Here is a 22635-nt window from a genome sequence, read left to right as displayed (position 1 = left end):
CTATTATTTGTCTATTTGTTTTCCTGAGAAACTATTTTGTAGATAATAATATGTAAATCGATAACCATTGATAATTTCCTACCATTTTGTCTGTAATATGCTAAGTCCCCCCTATTATTATGTTATCCTTGTTTTACTCTTTAAAATAAAAAAAAAGAAAAAAAAAGATTCAAAATATATCATGTACAAGCTCGGTGTGATGGCACACACTTGTAATCCTAGCACTTTGGAGGCTGAGGCAGGAGGATCACTGTGAGTTTGAGGTCAGCTTGGGCCTCAAAGTGAGTTCAGAGCCAGCATGAACTGCATAGTGAAACCCTGTCTCAAAAAGCCAAAAAAAAAAAGAAAAAAAAAAAAGATATATCATGTACAGGTACAAATTCCCTATAATGACTGTGATCATTGTGTATATCTAAAATGTACCAATAAACAATTAATGAAAAAAAAGAAAAACAAGATTTTAAATTATATAGCTCTCCCTGACTTTACCTACCAGTTCCCAGACTATGGTGTTTAAGAGGCGACAGTTCAGCGCTCTGGAAGGATAGACATACACACTCTCATCCTCTCATCCTCTCAGCCTCATCCAGACAGACCAAGGAACTGTCCCAGAATATGATAAGTCACCAGAGGAGGCTTAGGGAGACTGAGAGTTATGTCTAGGGGTACACGTTAACTTCCATGACTACATATGTATCTCTTACCCCAAACTGCTATAATCTGATTCTGCAGTAAGCTGTCCAAAGGAAAGGGCTTGCACCATAATAAACAATGTTCTCCCTCATACATCCCAACTCTCCAGCTAATACAAAGACCTTCGGAAACCACAATAGGCTTAATTACGAGTTATACAGCTAGGATATATCTAAACTCCCTTCAACAATTTTTGTTGAAGATTTACAACAAACAGAAAAAAATGAGGTAAAGCACTTTCAGCCTGTGGAGAAGCCGGAGGAAAGTAGAGAAGACAATTCTAACAGAAAAACTGAACTAAACACTCTTTTCTTTTAAACCTTCTACACAGGGAGCTTTAGTTTGGGAAAACTATTAAAACAATGTGGAAGGGGGCTGGGGATTTAGCTCAGCGACAAAAGCGCCTGCCTGGCAAGCGCAAAGTCGTGAGTTCGGTTCCCGGTACTGGAGAAAAACAAAAAACCAAAAAAACAAACAAACAAAAAAAAACCACAAAACAATGTGGAAGGGCTGGGATGCAGCTCAGCAGTACAGCACCTGCCTGGCAAGCACGAGGCCCTGGGTTTGATTCCCACTACCAAAAAACAAACAAACAAAAAAAAACCACAAAACAATGTGGAAGGGCTGGGATGCAGCTCAGCAGTACAGCACCTGCCTGGCAAGCACGAGGCCCTGGGTTTGATTCCCACTACCAAAAAACAAACAAACAAAAAACAATGTGGATAAGATCACTCACCACACAAGGGGTGTAATTCTTGAATTAACAATCAGGGAAACATTCTCTGGGAGTGAGAGCAGCCCAAATCAAAGCCACCACTGGGAGCTCTTAGAAGTTTCCCATGAAAACTTAAAAATACAAAGAGCAGCCACCTGCAGGGATACAGCATGCAATTCATCATTTAGGAAAGTTTCGTTATCAATTATTTATGCCTTGCACTTGTTATCCCTATTTTCCAAGTGCATAATTTATAGATGGGGTGCTGCCTACTTGCCTTCAGTTTTTTGTTTTTTTTAAAGCAACCTTCTCAAACAACATAAGCCACTTACTGTTGAACCTTAGAATGTACTTTCTGTACATTAGGGAGTATGTCTTTATGGTATATTAGGTAAAGTTAGAACAGTTGAACATTTTACACTGATGCATTATTTGCTCAGTGATGAATAAGGAATGGAGGGAAGCAGATTTGGGCTCTGGAGTTAGCAGCCTGTGTTCAGTGTGGGACCACTGAGTTTCCAGTACCTGTGGGCAGCTGGGTGAGAGGTCTGGGGGAAGAAGTCTACAGGCAACTGCCTTATAGTGGCAGTGACTGAGCCGCAAAGGAAGAGCAGGTGCTCAAGTCGCTTATATAAATGTCATATTATTTGCACATAACCTAGGCACATCTTCTCATATATTTTATATTATTTTTTATTTTTTGAGACGAGGTCTTATTATGTTGCCTTGAATTCACTATGGAGCCCAGGCTGGCCTTGAACTCATGACAGTCCTCCTGCCTCAGCCTCCTGAGTGCTGAGATTATAGATATGTGCCACAATGTTCGGCTTCCCATATACTTAATATCATCTCTAAGTTACTCATAATAACTATAATGCAATAAAAATGTGAAAATAGTTATATTGTTTAGGGAATAAAAATGGAAAAGTTTGCACTTTTTTGTTCAGTATAGACAATTCTTTTCCCTGAATATTCTTGATCCACAATTGGATGAATCCATAAATGCACATCCCATGGATATGGAAGGTTATTTTGAAAACTGGTGAGTACTGTAAGCTTTTTACAGTGTATTCCAGCTAATAAACACAGAAGGAATGACATCATACCAGTTATACTGTACACCCCTTAACAAACTAATGAATTGTCAATCACCAATTTCCTCCCCCTAAAAAAAGACAACTAGATATGATGCTGGTGATGGACAATACAACAAAGTCACACTGACAATTATGGACATTTTTAAAGCTGTAAGAAAACAAATCTGATCAAACTGCTGAGTCGAAACACCAAGTTACAGGAAATAAAGCATCTGAGTAATGACAGTTCAGGGAAGCAATCAGTAAAATTCAGTTTGGGAAAACTACCAGGCAATTGACCAGGTTTCCTCAACAAATATATGAGGCATGATTTAAAAATAAATAAATAAATAAATAAATAAATAAATAAATAAATAAATAAATAAATAAATAAATAAATAAATAAATAAATAAATAAGGTCACAGCTGGGCATGGTGGTGCATGCCTATAATCCCAGCACTCAGGAGGCTGAGGCAGGAGAATTACCATGAATTCAAGGCCAGCCTTGGGTACATAGTGAGGTAAGGTTAGTCTGAACTGCATAGCAAAATCCTGTCTCAGAAACAAAACAAAGGTAAACAGCCAAGCATGGTACAGCATGCCTATAATCCCAGCACTCACTACTCAGGGGGCTAAGGTAGAAGAATTATTGCAAGTTTGAGGCCAGCCTGGGCTACATAATGAGTTCAAGGACAGTCTGAAGTGAGACCCTGTCTCAAAACAAACAAAAAATAAGATCAATGTTTAAATACAAACAAAAATTTATTACAGTAAAAGAAATATTGCCACTAATCCCTCTGAAAGTGTTCCCCCTTGCTTTGAATACATTTATCCCATTATTTCTGCCACTTTCTGAAGCAGTTCTGAAGTCCTCTTTCATATCTTTTTGTGGCTGCCTTGATGTCCTGAATCGATTCAAAATGTTTATAGCAATTTCTGTCAAATACAAACATTACAGTGAGTCCTCATCTACATAATCTGGCAGAAATGACACAATGCTACTTCTGGTTTTCCCCCAAAGTCAAAATGACCAGGAAAGGTAAATATTTTGAACCAATTCAGGACCCTGAGACAGCCACAACAGCACAACTTGCAAGGAAAGAAAATACTACAACAGAAAACCCAAAGCACAGATTTATTTTAGTCAGTACTTTCTTTACTTTCACATATTATAGAGTTTGGACTCAGTAAAGACAAGGACCTTCCTGATCCCAGCTATTACTGTCCATGAGCCTTTGTTGGTTCTTTGAAAACAGCTGTTGAGAAATAAAATATGAGGAAATCATGGACATTAAAAGCATATGACGCCTGTAATCCCAGCACTTGGGAGGCTGAGGCACGAGGATCCTTTCGAGTTCGAGACCAGCTGGGCTACAAAGTGAGCTCAAGGTCAGCCTGAACTGCATAGCAAGACCCTGTCTCAAAAAGACAACCCCTTCCAAAAAAACCCCAAAGCACATGGGTTCACAAAAGCACCTTTCACAAGAGTCAAAGGGTAGAAATAACTTGGGCATGGTGGCGCATTCCTGTAATCCCAGCACATGGGAGACCGAGGCAGGATTGCTGAGAGATTGAGGCCAGCCTGAACTACAGAGCAAGACTGTCTCCAAAAAAAAAAAAAAAGTTAGCATACATTGGCACTTATACAACACTGAAAATATAAAAATGCCACTGAATTGTTCATTTAAAAAATGATTAATTTTAGCTGGGCACCAATAGTCCCAACTAATGGCAGGATGATGTAGGAAGAATACTTTGAGCCTAAGAGTTCGAGACCAGTTTGGGCAACATAGGGAGAACCCATCTCAAATCTGTAACTAACTAAATAAATGAATAAATGAGTGAATGAATGAATGAATAGTAAATAAATAAATAAAAGGTGAACTGTCTTTTTTTTTGAGACAGGGTGTCACTATATATACTTCAGGTTGGTCTTGAACTCACTCTATGGCCTTAGACTCACGGTGACCCTCCTGCCTCAGCCACCCCAGTGCTGGGGTTACAGGCATACACCATCACACCAGGCTTGTAAAGGTAAATTAGGTTTTATCTCAATTTTTTTTTTAAAAAAAGGGTCCTATGAGGAAAAAAAGTCAGGTTAATATTGTCATTTGAATTTTAGCTTTAATTTTCAAGCATGTATTGTAAGAAATACACAGAACTTTACCAAAATTATTCCGCTTAAATGTTATCTGTGAGATAGGTGATACTGGGCCTACTTTTCAGTTGAGGACATGGAGGGTGGAAGAATCCAGTGACAACACCAAGCTCCATGGCTGGGATACAGCAGAGGCAGAGAGAGACCAGGCTTGAACCCGAGGCCAGGACACCTCCCTACCCCACATCCCAACTATACACCATCTACCTGTCCGACCGCAGCAGAGAGCTGTGGCAGGACATGGAACCCACTCTTGTCTTTCTCCACGCATACACAGACATGGCTGATGGCAAAGCCATGCCGGATGCCTACATTTAACAATACAGGACACGCTGCCAATAACAATGAGACAAGGACTTGAAGAGAGAGCATTGTATTTTGAGAGAGATTAATGGGTCTTTTGCTGTAACAACTTTTTGAATTTAAATATTCATTATACTTTTGATTACCCCACAAGTGTGTTATTTCCCATGTACAGGGAAGACAAGCCAAATGTCTGGAGTCCTTTATGATACGCACATCATCTGACTTGCTTTTCCTGTGTTACAGGAAAAAGAGGGACAACGCGCTAGATGATAAAATGCTCAACCCGATAAGGTCCAGGTTTTTTCCTTTCTGGCAAAAGCAAACAAAAATTATATATCAGTTCTCAAAAAATATTTTGTTTTCCACATTAAGTTGAAATACTAATTTTTAGTTGTCTAATGGAAGAACCAGTAAGTTAAATATATAACCCCTCAGTCCAGAATAAAATATGGAATTAAACACAAAAATTACACTGATCTTTGCATTTTTTTAAAAAAAAAAAAAAAAAAAGGCGAAGATCTCTAGGCATAGGGAAAAATTATAGAACATGCAATGTTTTCAACATAAACACAATTACCATACGGCTTTCCAAAACACTATTAGCAAGAAGTATACTAACAATATAAGGTGAAACCTGATACTAACTCTGAATACCAGTAAGAGGAATTACAAAGATCAATTAGGTATTTCTGAAAAAATTTTACTACAATTTCCAGAGTCCCTCAAAGTTTCTAGAGGTCCTATGTCCAGACTGAGACTTAGAAGCACAGCTCAGCTCTCCACCAGAATGCCAGAGGCACTGATCACATATAATTGTTTTAAGGTCTCCATCTAAAAAGGCTTCATAGCCAGGTGGGCCTGTAACCCCAGCACTTAGGAGACTGAGACAAGAGAATCACGGCAAGTTTGAGTCCAGCCTGGGTTACATAGTGAGTTCAGTCCAGCCTGAACTACAAAGTGAGACCCCATCTCTAACAAACAAAATAATCGCATATATGTCTATCACCAGGAAACATGTTTTTGTTTTGGTTTGCTACTAGGGCCTTTGTGCTGAGCTACATCCTCAGTCCTTTTTTATTTTTCAGTTTGAAAAGAGTCTTGCTAAGTTGCGTAGTTGCCCAGGCTGGGGTTGAACTTGTATCTTCCTGCTGCAGCCTCTCAGAGGGCCAGGATCACAGGCACACATCAAAATGCTCAGCTATTATTTATTCGTTTGTTTACTTATATTTTATGGGACTGGGGATTGAACCCAGGGCCTTCACACTAAACTGTATCTCTAGCCCTTTTTAATGGTCTTATTTGAGACAGAATCTCACTAAGTCACTAAAGGGATCACGCTAAACGCAAACTTGTGATCCTCCTGTCTCAGCCTCCCAGAGTGCTGGGATTACTAGCATGCATTATCATACCTGGCGATTATTTTTATAATAAAAAAAAAGTTCCTTTCCTTAAAAAAGCAATAACATATCTTGAAGATGTGGCATACTTCTCCAAAAAATTAACACCTCTTTTTAAGAAGTAATCTTTAAAAAACCTAAACTAGCTAGCCATGGTGGTACACACCTGGAGGCTGAGGCATGAGGACTGCTGCCAGTTCAAGGCCAGCCTGGGCAGCAGAGTGAATTTAAAGCCAGCCTGAACTATATAAGAGAGACCATGTCTCAAAAAAACAAAAAACAACCGAAACAAAAGCCACAAAATTAAGATATAAATTAAAGGGTGAGAGTACAATAAGCGTAACTCAGTAGAGCACGTATTTAGTGTACACAAGGCCCTGGATTCGAATCCGAGTAGAGATAGATGGGGAGGGAGAAGAGGAAGAAGAAGAAGAAGGACTGAGAAGGAAGAAAGAAAGGAGATCTGGGTGTGGTGGTACATGTCTGTAATCCCAGCACTCAGAAGGCTGAGGCAAGACGATTGCCGTGAATTCGAGGCTAGCCTGGGCTACAAAGTGAGTTCAAGGCCAGCCTGAACTACATAGTGAGACCCTGTCTCAAAAAAGAAGGAAAAAGAATTTTTCCTTTATTCTTTATTCTAGGGGAACAAATGGACTAGCTTTTTCCAGCCAAACATGGAGAAAAAAATAATTATAAAAATAATTCAGTTATACCTATAACAATTAGGAATTAAAATGTTATTTTTGTCAGGCATGGTGGTATATGTCTATAATCTCAGTTACTCAGGAGACTGAGGCAGGAGGATTGCTAGAGCTTAGATCAGCCTGGGCTATACAGTAAGACCCCACATCTTAAAAAGAAAAAGTCATTTTCTAAGAGCAGGTTTATAAAATGGAAATAAGCTGATAGCTGCAAGTATCCAGTGAAGTTGGTTTACACAAGGTGTCTGGATCCCACTCTTGTTCACTCAAAAAAGTCCACCAAGCCACTTACTGTTTTTTTCTCCAAAAAATGACCACACTTAGCATTTCCATTACCTTAAGTAAGTTATAAGGAAGTAACCCACTGGCCTTTCATGTCTTTATCCATAGTTCTAGGCTTTCCAACTTAGATGCAGTTCCATTTCAGTATTTTCACTCGCCTTTTTTTTGTGCTATCTTTTAAAAGCTATAGATTCCACACTAAACTCTGTTCCTCTAGATCTGTGCTATCTAGTAAAAAAATAACATGTGCCACAAATGCAAACCCAGGTCCTCACATATCTTAAGCATGTGCTCTACCACTGAGTTACATCCCATGCTCCACATATCTAATCTAAAAAAAATTTAATAGCCCAATCAGGTGTGGTGATGCACATGTGTAATTCCAGCACTCTGGGAGGCTGAGGCAGGAAGGTCACAAGTTAGAGCCAGCCTGGGCAACTTAAACAACTTGATGAGACCCTGTTTCAAGTTAAAATACAGTACAGAAAAGGTCTGGAGATGTAGCTTAGTGTGAGAGTCCTGGTTTCAATCCCCATTACCAAAAAAAAAAAAAAAATTAATAGCCCATTTATAAAAAGTAAAGGGTCAGGAGGCTGAGGCAGGAAGAGCGCAATGAATTTGAGACTAGCCTGAGCCACATAGTGAATTCAAGGGCAGCCTGAACTACATAGCAAGACCCTGTCTCAAAAACAAACAAAAAAAATGGGTCTAAGGGCATAGCTCAATGGTAGTGTGGATGTTCAGTATGTTCAAGGCTCTGGGCTTGATCCCTAGTGCTACCACCAAAAAAAAGAATATAAAGCAAAAGAAATAGATAAAATTAATTTAAGCATTTTATTTACCCCATTATATCAAAAATATTATCATTTCAACATGTAATCAATATAAAAATTATTACAGAGTTCTGTATTTACTATTACTGAGTCTTCAAAATCAGACACATATTTCTCACTGTGTATTGCTCATTTCAGTCAGGGGCAGGCACATTTTATGTTCTCTCTAGCCATGTTTGGCTGGGGCTACCATACAGGACACAGTGGCTCCAGACACACTACTCCTCAGCATCTGACTTCATCTTAGTCACTCTCAACACTTTCTGGCTCTTCAGGAACACAGGAAAACTCCAAGGGGATTTGTACCATACCGAGGGAACCCCATCCTACCAAAGGCAACTTTTGAAGCAGGAGTTAGAAACTCTCCACAAGGAAAAATGCAACTATTTGACACTAATTACGTGAATGATAAGAAAAATCTCATTTAGAATTCATGATCTCAAATAAGTTACCTAATCATTTTAAATTTAAACTTTGGGGCATATTCCTAATATCACAGTGAAATTACTGGTTAGCAGATTCCCTAAATTATGTCTGCCTCAATAAGATATCATGACATTTGCTACCAAACTATCATGAAATACAATCTGTAAAGGACAATTAAACTCATTTTCCTACAACTCTGTTTATGGGCATCCCAAATGTTAACGAACAAAAAATTCAATTTTAAAATGAATCATTCCAAATCTATGAAGTTACTGAAATATGCTCGGCTACAGAAAGAAGCTTGGGGAAAAAACCACCTCTTTCTACTTATAAGTAACAGTCATTTATTTATTATCACAGCACAATTCTAAACCAAAAAAATCTTGAACTTTTTAAAGTCATGAAAACTTTACATTTTACAAAGTGTGTATTTTAGCCACTATCTCATGCTAAAAGGAAGTTTTTATTGCAAGACCTGTAATCACTCTGCAACTCAGTCCTGTAATGCTACAGAGATGCTTGTGTCAGTCATTCATTTTCATTCATTCATTCATTCATTTCTGAGGTACTGGGGACTGAACCCAGGGCTACATCCCCAGTCCTTTACTTTCTATTTTAACACTATCTCACTAAGTTACTAAAATGATCAGGATGGGTTTGAACTCATGATCCTTCTGGCTCAGCCTCCTGGAGTACTGGGATTATAGATGTGTGCCACCATGCCCAGCTTCATTCACGTTTTTATTTTAAAAATAACACAAGTATTAAAAGTCTTTACAACTAATAACAAATGCTGGTGGGGTTGTGGGAAAAAAGGAACCCTTCTCCACTGTTGCTGGGAGTGTAGACTGGTGCAACCACTGTGGAAGTCCATGTGGAGATTCCTCAAAAAACTAAACTAGAGGTTCCATTTGACCCAGCTACCCCTCTTCTAGGTATCTTCCCAAAAGAATTAAAAGCATCACACCACAGTAATATATGCACACCCATTTTACAGCTACACAGTTTGTAATAGCTAAATCTTAGAAACAACTCAAATGCCCGTCAGCTGATGAATGACTAAGGAAGATGTGTGTTTTTCATACAATGGAGCACTACTCAGCCATAAAGAAGAACAAGCTTGACACATTTCTAGGTAAATGGATGCACCTTGAGACCATACTCTTTAATGAAAAAAATCTGACACATGTAAACGTCACACTGTTTCTCTGATGTGAGGAACTGAAAGTGTAAATAAGGACCAAAATGTATAATAGATATTGTGAAATAGGAAGAAAATGTTCAAATGGGGAAGGGAACTAGGGAGGGGGGAGGGGAAAAGGAAAGAAGAGAAAAGAAAAAATGGTGAGAAAAGAAGGAAAAAATGGAAACAAAGCTTTTGTAAATGTGGAGGGGCAGAAGGGTTGAAGGGAGGGGAATAAGAAAAAAAGAAGAATCAGGTTATATCATGTACAGGTACAAATTCCCTATAACGAATACAACCATTAGCTATACCCAAAATGTACCAATAAACTTAATTAAAAAAATGTAAACCTTTGCCCACTAATTTTTTTTAAAAAGTCCTTTACAGATAATACATAGAATTATATAATTTAAAGACAATAATCTAACCGTATTCCAGGAGAGGTAATGGCATTGTTAACAACTGGGTAGTGGCCTTCCAGATTTTTCTCTATATATTCAAAGACATCCAGGTTTTCTGTTTAACTTTATTTTTCAAAAAAATTAAATAGGATGGTTCACAATCAATCTCTAATTCACTTTCCCTACCTAATGTACTTGTAGGTATCTTTCCACATCTGTCCTCACTGTTTTTAATGGCTACATATGGTTAATAATAATATTATTGAGGCGGGGGATGTAGCTCAGTGGTATAAGCACCTGTCTGGCAAGCGCAAGGTCCTGAGTTCAATTCCCAGTACCAAAAAACTATATATCGTTGAGCCTTCTTGCTGAGGGCTTGCTCTATGCCAGTACAGTACAAACAAGCACCACATGGATTATTTCTTGCAACCCTATGGATCTGCATTTTTATTTTACAGAAGAGGACATTAAAGCATTAAAGGTTAAGTAACTTTCCAAGGTCATACAGAAAGAGGCAGTGTCAGGTTCCCCAAGTAGACAGCTAGCTGTGTATGCTTTTAACCTTTCTATGTGTTCCCACTGCATGGCCAGATTTAATTAACTGTTTCCCTACTGATAACAACATTCTCTGATTTTCTTTCCGGTTTATGTTGCTTCCTTCTTTTCCCCTTCCTTCACTCTATTCGATTGTTTCTATATCTGGAATTTGTGGATACGAACTGTGTGGGATAAGGATTTAATTTTTTCATAAATAGAAAATTTTACTAAATCTATTTATTGAATATTCCACTTAGCCCATAATCTGAAATGCTGTTTTAATCATGCTATATATACCTAGATAGGGACTCTGTTCTATCCTGAGTCAGAACAACACACTGTTGCAACTATAGCCTCACAGTATGTAAGGCCAGGTACATGTCCACGGACCCAAACCCTTCCCACATTCTCAAGTCCCCACCCCCAACCACTGTTATCTGTCTTCCTTCTACTTGGTGGTGCTACCAAATCCTTCTTCTATTACTACAGTTTTGATACTTTCCAGCTTCCCTGTATTTCTAATTATATAGGCATTCTGCCTTCCCCCATTCGTAAGGGGTCAACTATTTCACCTAAGTTCTCACTGCGAAATGCTTCTGCTTTTTTTTTTTTTAAATGGGATTAAAGTATGAAGCACTGAGCTACATCCCCAGCCCTGTGACATTTTATTTTGAGACAGGTCTTGTTAAATTACCTAGGCTGGCCTTGAACTTATGACCTTTCTGCCTCAGCCTCCCGCTGTGAACCATCCCCATTTAATTTTTTGAACAGCTAGGATTACAGGCATGCGCCACCACACCCAACTCTGCTTCTGCCCCATCTGAGGCTTCACCAGTAATTATCCTTATCTCTTTTCATTTTATCTTTTAAAAATCAGAACATGCACTGCATGACCAATTGCTGAAACTCCCAAGATGAACTGAATGCTGCAACAGCTGCCCTCTTCCATACTTTTTTTTTTTTTTTTTGCTTTGTTTTGTTTTTGGTACAGGGAATCGAACTCAGGACCTTGCATTTGCCAAGCAGGCACTTGTGCCACTGAGCTATATTCCCGGCACCATCCTTCTTTCTTGGTTTTTTGGTTTTTTTTCCGGTACTGGGAATCGAACTCACAACCTTGCACTTGCCAGGAAGGCGCTGTGCCGCTGAGCTAAACCCCCAGCCCCATCCTTCTTTCTTAATGCTTCTGTTTCTCTCCTGTCACTGGTTTTCTTCCCTCCTTCTACAGCATATTCTGGTCTCCCAACTTAAAAAACAAATATAAAACCCTCCATCCGCCACCAGGTACTATCCCCACCACTCACCCTCTGCCGCCCCATGACCCTCCAGTCCTCACAGTAGTCTCCCCACCCGACTGGCCCTGGCTCTGGACACTGATGGGCCAAAAGCCTTCTCTCCTTCATTCATCTCAGAGATGCTCAGCAGAGTGCAACACTCATATCCGCCAGTTCCCAAAACCCCGGCAGTTTCTGGGTGTCTTCCTCTCATTTGCTCTCCTTACTGCAGGCCTGTAGCCTTGGGCTTGTCTCAAAGCTCAGTCCTCTTCTTGTGTTCCATTCTCTTCCCTCTTCCTCACAGAATCAAAGGTTTTGACCTTTTTTTGAGCATGGTCTATCCATGTCCTTCAGGTTGGCCTTGAACTCAATCCTCCTGCCTCAGCCTCTTGAGGGCTGGGATTACAGGCAAGTACCACCACACCTGGTGTACACAAAACCAGCCTGGGCTAGACACTGAGACCGTCTCAAAAAAAGAAAGAAAGAACTAACAAAAAAAAAAAAAAAAGAAATTTAATCCAAAATTGTAAAATAATCTAACTGAATGATTTAATTAATTTAATTAAATGGTTATTATTTATGTATGTTTAGTTTTTTGAGCTAGGTTCTCACTATGCAGTTCAGGATGGCCTTGAACTTACTATGTAGCCCAGGCTGGGCTCAAACTTGCAGCAATCTCCTGCTTTAGACTCCAGAGTGCTGGATTACAAGTGTGCACCACCACATCTGACTTTAAATGGTTTTTAGAGAAAAATGAATGTCATTTATTTTCTCTTAATTTTGGCTCCTTCTCACTTCCCAATTTTTATTTCTCACTGCCTACCTAGGAGAGTTCTTTGCAAGCAACTCATCTATTCATTCTTCTCTAACTCTGTCAGGGCATTTACCTTGCTCTGTCTGCCACTGCTGCTGCTCTCCACGGGAACTACTGGAGAGTTCTATCAGCTGCCTTCTGAGTGTACCCTCAACACCACGTGCTTCCCCCAACTCTACCTTTTTAGCAATCGAAACACATAAGCCACCCTGAACTGTTACTTTCTAATAGCTTCACTGAGGTATAGTGTACAGAGTATAAAAGTTAACTCCACAGTTCAATGATTTTGGGAACCGCCACTATAATCCAGTTGAAAACATTTCCATGCCAAAATGTTCTGTCGTGCCTGATATACTTCATTCCCACTGCCACCTCATCCCCAAACACTGCTCTGCCCTCTGTCTCTCTAAATTTGCTTCTTTCAGATATTTCATGTAACAAACTCATGCAATACGTGGTCCTGCATCTGGCTTCTCCCACTGAGTGTGTTTGAGAAGTTTAGTCATGTTGTGTGGCATGTGCCAGTAATTTATTCCCTCAGCTTGCTGAATAGTGTCTCACTGTATGAATATATCACATTTTGTTTATCTACTGCCTGGTGGACATTTGAGCTCTTTCCAGTTTTTTGGCTTTTGTGAGCAATGTTGCTATAAATATCTGCATCATTTCTTTTGGCCTGATTTGTAGTAGAAATTCTGAAGGATAAAGTAAATTTATGTTTAACTTTTAGAACATTTTTAAACTCTTTCCAAAGTAGCTAGTTGGGCATGGTAGTGCACACCAAAATCCCAGCACTTGGGAGGCGAAGGCAGGAGGATCACAGTGAATTCAAGGCCAGAACCTGGGCCACACAGTGAGTTTAAGGCCAGCCTGGACTACATAGTAAGACCGTACTCAAGAAAAACAAAAATAAACCAGGCATGGTGGTGTGCACCTGTAATCCCAATACTCAGGAAGTTGAGGCAGGAGGACTGTTTCAAGTTTGAGACCAGCCTAGGCTACAAAGTGAGGGGAAGGCCAGCCTGAACTACATAATGAGATCCTGTCTCAAAGAGACCAAAAATAAATAAATAAATAAAAATAAATAGATAAATAAATAAATAATAAAGTGGCTTACCCTTCTACGTTTCTCCTCAGCAGTTCACCAAGGTTCCAATTTCTCTGCATTCTCCTCAACATTTGACACTATCTTTTTCATCATGGGTATCCTAGTGGGTGTGGAGTGGTATCTCCCTGACATATTCCCAAGACTACACTTTGAGGGATCATTTCTATAGTCCATTAATTATATTTCCCTAGTAACTAGTCACGATGAGTTCCTTAGTAACTAGTCACTTCTTAATGTCTTTTTAAATGCTAATGTTTTATTTTTTTTTATTTTTTATTTTTTATTTTTATTTTTTGGATTTTCTCCGGTACCAGGAACCGAACTCACGACCTTGTGCTTGCCAGGCAGGCGCTTTTGCCGCTGAACTAAATCCCCAGCCCCTAAATGCTAATGTTTTAAAAGAAATCCAATTTATTGTTTTTATTTTTACCGGTATAGATTGTACTTTTGGTGTCACGTCTTAAGAACCCAGAAGCTGAGTAAGGTGCTTTGTGCCTGCAGTCTCAGTTACTAGGGAGGTTGAGGCAAGAAAATTGCCTGCATCCAAGAGTCCAAGACCAGCTTTGGCATTATGACATCCTTGCCTCAAAAGAAATTTTTTTGTGGGCACAATCCAACACATATTTTCTTCTGTTTTCTAGGGATATGATAGTTTGAACTCTTATATTTAGATCTATGATTCATTTTTAAAATGCTTTATTGAGATATAACTTGCATACCATACAATTTACCTAGTGCAAGTATATAATCCAATGGTTTTTGTATATTCTCAGAGTTGTATAACCACTCACAATTATCTAATTTTAGAACATTTTCATTACACCAAAGAAACCCATGAGCAGTTCATTCCACATCTCTCCCTCTCCCCAGCCCCTGGCAGTCACAGATCTACTTTCTGTCTCTATGGATTTGTCTCTTCTGACATTTCATATAAATGGGATTACACAATATATGGCCTTTTGAAGCTGGCTTGTTTGACTTAGCATAGTGCTTTCATGGCTTACCCATGCTGCAGCACACATCAAAACTTCTTTCCTGGGCTGGAGATATAGCTTAGTGGCACAAGTGCCTACCTGGCAAGCACAAGGTCCTGAGTTCAATTCCCGGTACCAAAAAAAAAGTCTTTCCTTTTCATTGTCAGATAGTATTCTATTGTATATATTTACTATATTTTATTTATCAGTTGTTCCATTCATTGGTTGATAAAGACATTCAGGTTATTTCCACCTTTTCACAATTATGGGTCATGCTACTATGCACATTCATGTACAAATTTTGTGTAAACGTATTTTTTTTCATTTTCCTTGGGCATACACCTAAAAGTGGAACCAACTACTCAAGGAACCACAAAACTGATTTCTAACATGGTTACATGATTTTACATCCCTGTTAGGAAGGCATGGGGTTCCAGGTGCTTCGTATCCTTACCACTATTGTTATTAGTTTTACTAGACCCATCCTAGTGGATGTAAAGTATTATCTAATTGGAGTTTTGATTTGTATTTCCCTAGTGATTAACAATATTGTGCATCTCTTCATGGGTATATTATCCATTGGATACCTTTTCTGGAAAAATGTCTATTCAAATCCTTTCCCATTTTTGAGTTATCTTTTTATTATTAAGTTGTAAAGTTCTCTTTTCTTTCCCCCTCCAGTACTGGGCATTTAACTCGGGCCTTTACACTGAGCTACATCCCCAGCTACTTTTTATTTTGGGACAGGTTCTCACAAAATTGCCCAGGTTGGACATGAACTTGTGATCTTATGCTTCAGTCTCCCAGAGTGCTAGGATTATAGGCGTGGTCCACTGTGCCTGGTGAGTTATAAAGGTCTCTATAAATTCTAGGTACGAATCTTTTATTGTATATATGACTTGCAAACATTTTCTACTATTTGCTGGGTTGTCTTTTCACTCTATAATCTTTTAAGTTAATTTCTTGGCGATGTGAGGTAAGGGTCTGAGTTTATTTTTGCTTGTTAATATCAAGTTGTCCCAACACTGTTTGTTGAAAAGACCATGCTTTTTCCACTGAATAGTTTTGGTACTTTGATCAAAGCCAACTGATAAATGTAAAGATTTACTTCTGGCTTGAAATTCTGTTCCATTGATCTAGATGCCTTTTGTTATGTTGATACCACACTGTCTTGATTACTATAATTTTTAAAATATGGTAGTGAAAGTCCAACTTTGATCTTTTTCAAAATCATTTTGGATATTCTATATCCTTTGTATGTCCATGTTACACACAAATGTAAATGTTAGGATGGTCAACTTCTACTAAAAAGACTTCTGAGATTTTGAAGGAAAGGCATTCAATGTATAGATCAATTAGGAGAACCTGGGCATCTTGACAATATTGAGTCTTCCAATCCATGAATGTGAAATGTCTGCAATGATTTAGATCTTTTAAAATTTCTTTCTTTTTTTTTTTTTTTGGTTTTTTTTTTCTCCGGTACCGGGAACCGAACTCACGACCTTGCGCTTGCCAGGCAGGCGCTTTTGCCACTGAGCTAAATCCCCAGGCCCCTTAAAATTTCTTTGAGGCATCAGCCTCAGCAACATTTTGGAATTTTCAGTATATCAGTCTTATACTCTCTTTGTTAAATTTTTTCTAAGACATTTATTCTTTTTGATGCTATTAGGGATGGACTTGTTTTCTTAATTTCATTTTCAGATTGTTTGTGTATAAAAATACAACAAGGTCTAGGGATGTAACTCTGGTGGACTGTTTACCCAATATGTATAAGGAACTGGATTTGATCTCCAGCACAAAAAAAGGATTAAAAATACAACTGATTTTGTTATTGATCTTGTTTCTGCAACATTCCTAATTTTAGTGAGTGTGTACGTGTATGCGTGTCTGTGTGTTTAATCCTTGAAAGGATCATGTTATCTATTAATAAAAACAGCTTTATTTCTTCCTTCATAAGCTAGATGGCATGTTTTAACAAAATTTTTTTGCATTTTTTTTTTGCCAATTACAATATCAAATAGCAAAGCAGAAATCCTTTCTTGTTGCTGATATTAGCAGGGAAGCATTCAGTATTTCACCATTAAGTATGATGCTGATTTTTCATAGATGTCCTTCATCAGGTTGAAAAGTTCCCTTCCAAGCCGGGCGTGGTGGTGCACGCCTGTAATCCCAGCCCTCGGGAGGCTGAGGCAGGAGGACTGTTGGGAGTTCAAGACCAACCTGGGCTACAAAGTGAGCTCAAGGCCAGCCTGAACTGTAGAGCGAGATCCTGTCTCAAAAAAAACCAGACACCCCCCCCCCCAAAAAAAATGAAAAGTTCCCTCTATTCCTAGTTTGGCAAGAGTTTTATAACTGATGGGCAGTGGTTGTTTACATGTATTGAAACGGTCAAGGAATTTTTGTTTTCTGTTCTTTTTTTGTTGCTGTTGTTGTATTTTGGTTTATGGGGTTTTTTTTTGAGACAAGGTCTCACTATGTAGTTCAGGCTGGTCTTGAACTCAGTATGTAGCCCAGGCTGGCCTCGAACTTGCAGTGATTCTCCTGCCTCAGCTTTCCAAGTGCTGGTACAGGCATATGCATTTCACACACAGCAGTTATTTGTTCTATTCATATAGTATATTAATACCCATTAGGCATCAGATATTAAACCAACCTTGTATGCCTAGGATAGACCCCATACGGTTATAATATATTATGTATACTCATTTATCTTTGTAGTGTATGCATCCTACCCCTGCCACTAAATGACAAGAACTAAAATTTTAGAAGGAGTATAATCTTTGTTGGGGTCATGGGGGTGGTACTGGGGATTGAACCCAGGGGGCCCTCTACCATTGAGCCACATCCTCAGCCGCCATGTTTATATATTTGTTTGTTTTGTTTTTCTTGCTACCTAGTGCAAGATGGCCTTGAACTCACAATCCTCCTGTCTCACCATACATGATCATGCACCATCCCAGACCTTTTTATTTTTATTTTGAAATAAAGTCTCACAAAGTTGCCCAGGTTGGGCTCAAATTTACAATCCTCCTGCCTCAGCCTCCCCAGTAGCTAAGATTATAAACACGTACCACTGTGTGCCCAATAATAGTGTAATCTTTAAATAATGATTTTTTAACACTGTGTAATTTTTGTTTTGCATGTGAAGCACTCTTTCAGCAACTACAAACTCAAGCTTACCAACTAGTTAGCAAGAATAAATAAAATAGGAAGCTATAGTGGTAGTTATGTTGTTGATGCCAGTCTGTGGTATCCAGTTGTCTGTCCCAAATACTAGTCTAGATGCTGGCATGAGGGATTTAATGAGATGATTAACATCTCTACCAGCTGACTTTAAGTAAAAGATATTATCCTGGATAAGGTGGGTAGGCTTCATTGAATTCATGACAGGACTTAAGAGTAAACCCTGAGTTTTCCCAGAGAGGAAGGAATTCTGCCTCAACAGTATAACACAGAAATCCTTCCAGTAAGCTGGCCTGCCATAGAGATTTTCAAGACTTTCCAGGCCCCACAATCATGTATGTCAATTCCTCAAAGTTAAGTCTCATATATATGTCCTGTTAGTTCTTCTACTCTGCAGAACCCTGATTGCCACAGCCACCAAATACGAACTAGCATTATTAGCAATGCATTCCATGGCCCACATCACAAATCACAAACTTGATGGGGTCATCTACCCTGCTACCTGCCACAGACACTAAAACCATGAACACAGGCCGGATGTGGTGGTGCATGCCTGTAATCCCAGCACTCGGGAGGCTGAGGCAGCAAGATCGTTGCGAGTTCAAGACCAGCCTGGGCTACCAAGTAAGCTCAAGGCCAGCCTGAACTGCATAGCGAGACCCTGTCTCAAGAAGACTAACTAACTAACTAACTAACTAACTAAATAAATAAATAAAAACCATGAACATATGGATAAGAACCCACACACCGCTATGTGCTCCAGGGGTTACTTCAACCTGCCCAGCATAACAAACAAAGGTGCCTGCTGCCTACTGTTGGGACAGGAAACTAGTAGGGTTTGGAGAAATGGAACTCCTTCCCTTGGGCTGTGTTTGCTGCCTGAGCAATGTTCTGCTCCTGTGACCAAAGGATGCCAAAATCTCCAACTATCCCCACTACCTGGCCCAAAAGGATCAAAGGCAGTCATGAAGGAATCCTGCTGCCTGTATGATCTTCCTGATGACCCCAATCACTGGCCTGGTCATGTACTCTGGCTCCCTTCTGTCATATACAGGCTGAGAGCACATTTTTCTGTGATTCTTCTACAGGTGCATTCACAGCAGTGCTTGCTTTACTGGTCTAATTTTGCCTACTTTCCCTCTCTTAGGATTCCTCATGGTCTCGAGGCATCATGAATAGCCTTTGTTTGCTAGTGTTAAAAGCACATACTCTCTCATTCCTAGGGATTTGGGATGGAAGGGTGAGATTGCCAATTTTGCTTACTCCTTTGTCTCAAGCCTAAAGACATAATATGATCTCAATAAATAGTTGTTGGATGAGTGGGTGGGGAAAAAGCCCCTACATACTGGTGCAAGCACAATGCACAGTATATAGCAGGTGCTCAGTAATAAGTAGGAAAAGAAATGCATGCACAAGGTTCTGGGTTCCATCCCTTAGCACCTATTATTTTATTTATATTTTTTATTTTATTTTTTGGGGGTGTACTGGGAATCAAACTCAGGACCTTGCAGACAGGGGCTACACCACTAAGCTATATCCCCAGCTAGTGCCTATATAAATAAATAGACTGATCCACTTGAAGAAGCTTGAAGAAATTTTTATAAAAATTACAGTATTTGACAGGCAAAAGCTTATCCTATGCTTTAAAAAACTGCTCTTGCCATGGGATAACTCATTTAATAAGCAAATGCATACTCCAATATTACAAAAATCTGGAGGATGATGATATACAAGTGATTAACATCTACAATCAGACAATTTTAAGCAAAGGAGATTACCCTCAATAACAGGAGTGAGGGACCTTCATCCAATCAATTGAAAGCAAAAATTAAGGTTTAACTAGGTTAACTGTTCAAGACTCTGATTACAGTTCTGAATTTTATACAAGCTCTATCTCTTAAGACTTAATAAAATAAACAATTACATTTTACAGTCTGCTCAAATCTGCATAGAGAAATGGAACTAGACTGATGAGAATTCAGCTGTCTTTATAGTGTGTCTATTTCTTCCTGCATAGAAAATACAGATCTAATGGCTTTTATCAATGTGGACATTCCTGTTACAAAATGTGCATGTATGTATAAAAACAATCACCTCAGCAAAATCACACCTCTGCTAAACAAATAAACATGGGCTTTTAAAGAAGAAAAGATCTTAGCTAAGGATTAAAAGCATCTCTGACCTCTAACTCAAAAATTTAAAAGTCACAATGAAATTTGAGTAGCTAGCATAAAATTGGTTTGTATGCTAAATTTTGTTTTTTGGTCTTTTTTGAGACAGGGTCTCACTATGCAGTTCAGGCTGGCCTCAAACTCAAAACAATCCTCCTGCCTCAGCCTCCCAAGTGCTGGGATTACAGGTGTGCGCCATCAAGCCTGGCTTGTATGCTAATTGAAAAGAAAAACACTATATATAAACTAACTCCCTCACACTTTCTGTTACTTAAATGGTTGTTATTCATGCTTTTACTAACAAAGCTAAAATTCACCTAAGAACATATGGGTAACATGAGTATTCACTGCTGCATGTTTGCAGTTGTAAAATATTGAAAACCCCAAAAAAGTCATCAATAAGAGACTGAAAAAAACCAATGACACACATTAGAGTAATATTATACAGATGTTAAAAAGAACAAAAGCTCTCAAATATAGAGAATATGAAAGGATCTCTCATAACTCTGAGAGTGAAAGAACAAGGGTCTAACAGTATCAATAGCATGCTATGCTCGTACAGTATTTCTATAAGAAACTCTAGAAGAAGCCAAGTGTGGTGTGCAAGCCTGTAATCCCAGGCACTCTGGAGGCTGAGGCAGGAGAATCACTGCAAATTCAAGGCTACGTAGGCTACACAGTGAATTAAGGCCATCCTGAACTACATAGCAAAAGCGTGTCTCAAAAAACAAAAAAAGAAAGAAAATTCTGGAAGAATTCCAAAGAAAACAAAAGTTACATGTGGTTGGGAGGTTTATATGGGAGAGGAAGGGGAACTAGGTGAATGCACAAGAGCAGTGAGGACAAATTTTCACCATATGCCTTTCATCCTTTTAAACTAATCAGCTGGGAGTGGGAATACCTAAAATTTCAGCACTCTGGAGGCTGAGGCAGAAGGATCCCAATTTGAGGTACGGGTTGTGCAATTTAGGAAAACCCTGTCTCAAAATTTTAAAAATTAGAAAAGGGCTAGGGACTTAACTCCGTATGAAGGCCCTGGGCTCAATTCCCAGTTACCTCAAAAATAAATAAACAAATAAACGAGATGCCTGTCTTCTTTAGCACTGTTTCATGCAGTCATGGTGGGCCACAGCTTTATTAAAATATGATCCCCAGCTCTGTGACAAAGCTTCCTAAAGCAGCTTTTGCTCACACTCATTTCTGAAGGATTCATTCTTTGGCACAAAAGCAGTGCGAAACAGAGCTCTGGCAGACACTCTGCAGGGAGGCAGGTTCATTGTCTGGCCCCTGCGTTCACCTGGCAGAAACTGGACGCACTGCTGAGAAACCAGCTCCTCTCATTAGCATGTCTTTATTCTGCCGAAAGGCGAATGGCTCCACTCCAATTCTGACACCTCACTCGCTCCGCGATCACCCAAATCTCCACTAGATCCCAAACCGGAGAGAAGGTGGTATCCATGGGTCCCCAGTAGTCTTGAAAAGACCAAGTTAAAAAATAAAGAGCAGACCCTGGTCCTGTGCCAGCAGTTCAGATGGGCTGGTGCCCACTCGAATGGGCGATGCTGGGATTCTCCGCTGCTATCCTGCGTTTCCAGTGCTGATGCCACACGCCTGCGGCGGGAGGCAGCCACCTTTTAAACCGAAGGTGCGCGTCTACAAACACAACGCTCCTGTACACTTACACACCTCATACCTACGCCTAGGCCGAAAATCATGCGTGCGGCTCTCCTGGCAATGGGACGACCCGAGTGACTCCCAGATTCAGATTCCCAAACGTTTCTGTGGAAACACTTTTGTTTTTTCTTCTGACCGTCTCTAGAAAAGGACCAGCCTTGCAAAAGCAGGTTGGTCCTCCCTCTCCCAACAGGCCACGGGAGCTTTTCCCCGGCAAACCTCGTTCTAACCTTCCCGGGTCCCGGATGCAACAGCCCAGGGGCAGCACCTGGCGCAGGTGCGCGTCACCGAGGCCGAGGCCGTCTCCCCTGGGACCGCCGGTCCCCGCGCGCGGCGCCGACCGCCCCGAGACGCGCATCCGCCGGCGCGCGTCCCCGTCGCGGGGCGGATTATCACTGCGCCGCCCGCGTCCCCTGCGGAGGGTGACCCCGGTGACCCCGCCGGGCCTGCCGCATCCAGCTCGCCGGGGCAGCGCGGGGCGCCCGGGCCTTGTCGACGACCCTCCCCAGGGAAGCCCGTTCCAGAGCCGCCACAGCCACCGTGTCGCATCCCGACGCACGGTCCCCACCTCCCCGCGCCCCTCCTCCGGCCTCACCGGACTTGGGCGGGTAGCGGTACACGGAATTGGACGGGATGTCCACCTCCTCCACGCCCGCGTGCTGCCGGCTCGTCAAGGCCCCCATGGCCGCCGCGGCCCCCTCCGCGCCTCACCGCCGCCGCCCGCCCAG

General features: G+C 40.3%; 1 protein-coding gene across 2 annotated transcripts in view; it reads right to left on the bottom strand.

Moving 5' to 3' along the window:
- Positions 1-22635, bottom strand: part of Rnf157 (ring finger protein 157) — a gene marked incomplete in the record, with an annotated part of 81685 nt that overhangs the window by 58784 nt on the left and 266 nt on the right. For both annotated transcript variants that reach the window (XM_005407444.2, XM_005407442.2), the window contains 1 exon segment: positions 22503-22635. In XM_005407444.2, the coding sequence (XP_005407501.1) occupies positions 22503-22590 (88 nt within the window).

Source organism: Chinchilla lanigera, unplaced genomic scaffold (genome assembly GCF_000276665.1).
Source record: "Chinchilla lanigera isolate Chin_1 unplaced genomic scaffold, ChiLan1.0 scaffold00105, whole genome shotgun sequence".
Taxonomy (NCBI): domain Eukaryota; kingdom Metazoa; phylum Chordata; class Mammalia; order Rodentia; family Chinchillidae; genus Chinchilla; species Chinchilla lanigera.
This window is presented reverse-complemented; position numbering and strand designations above follow the sequence as displayed.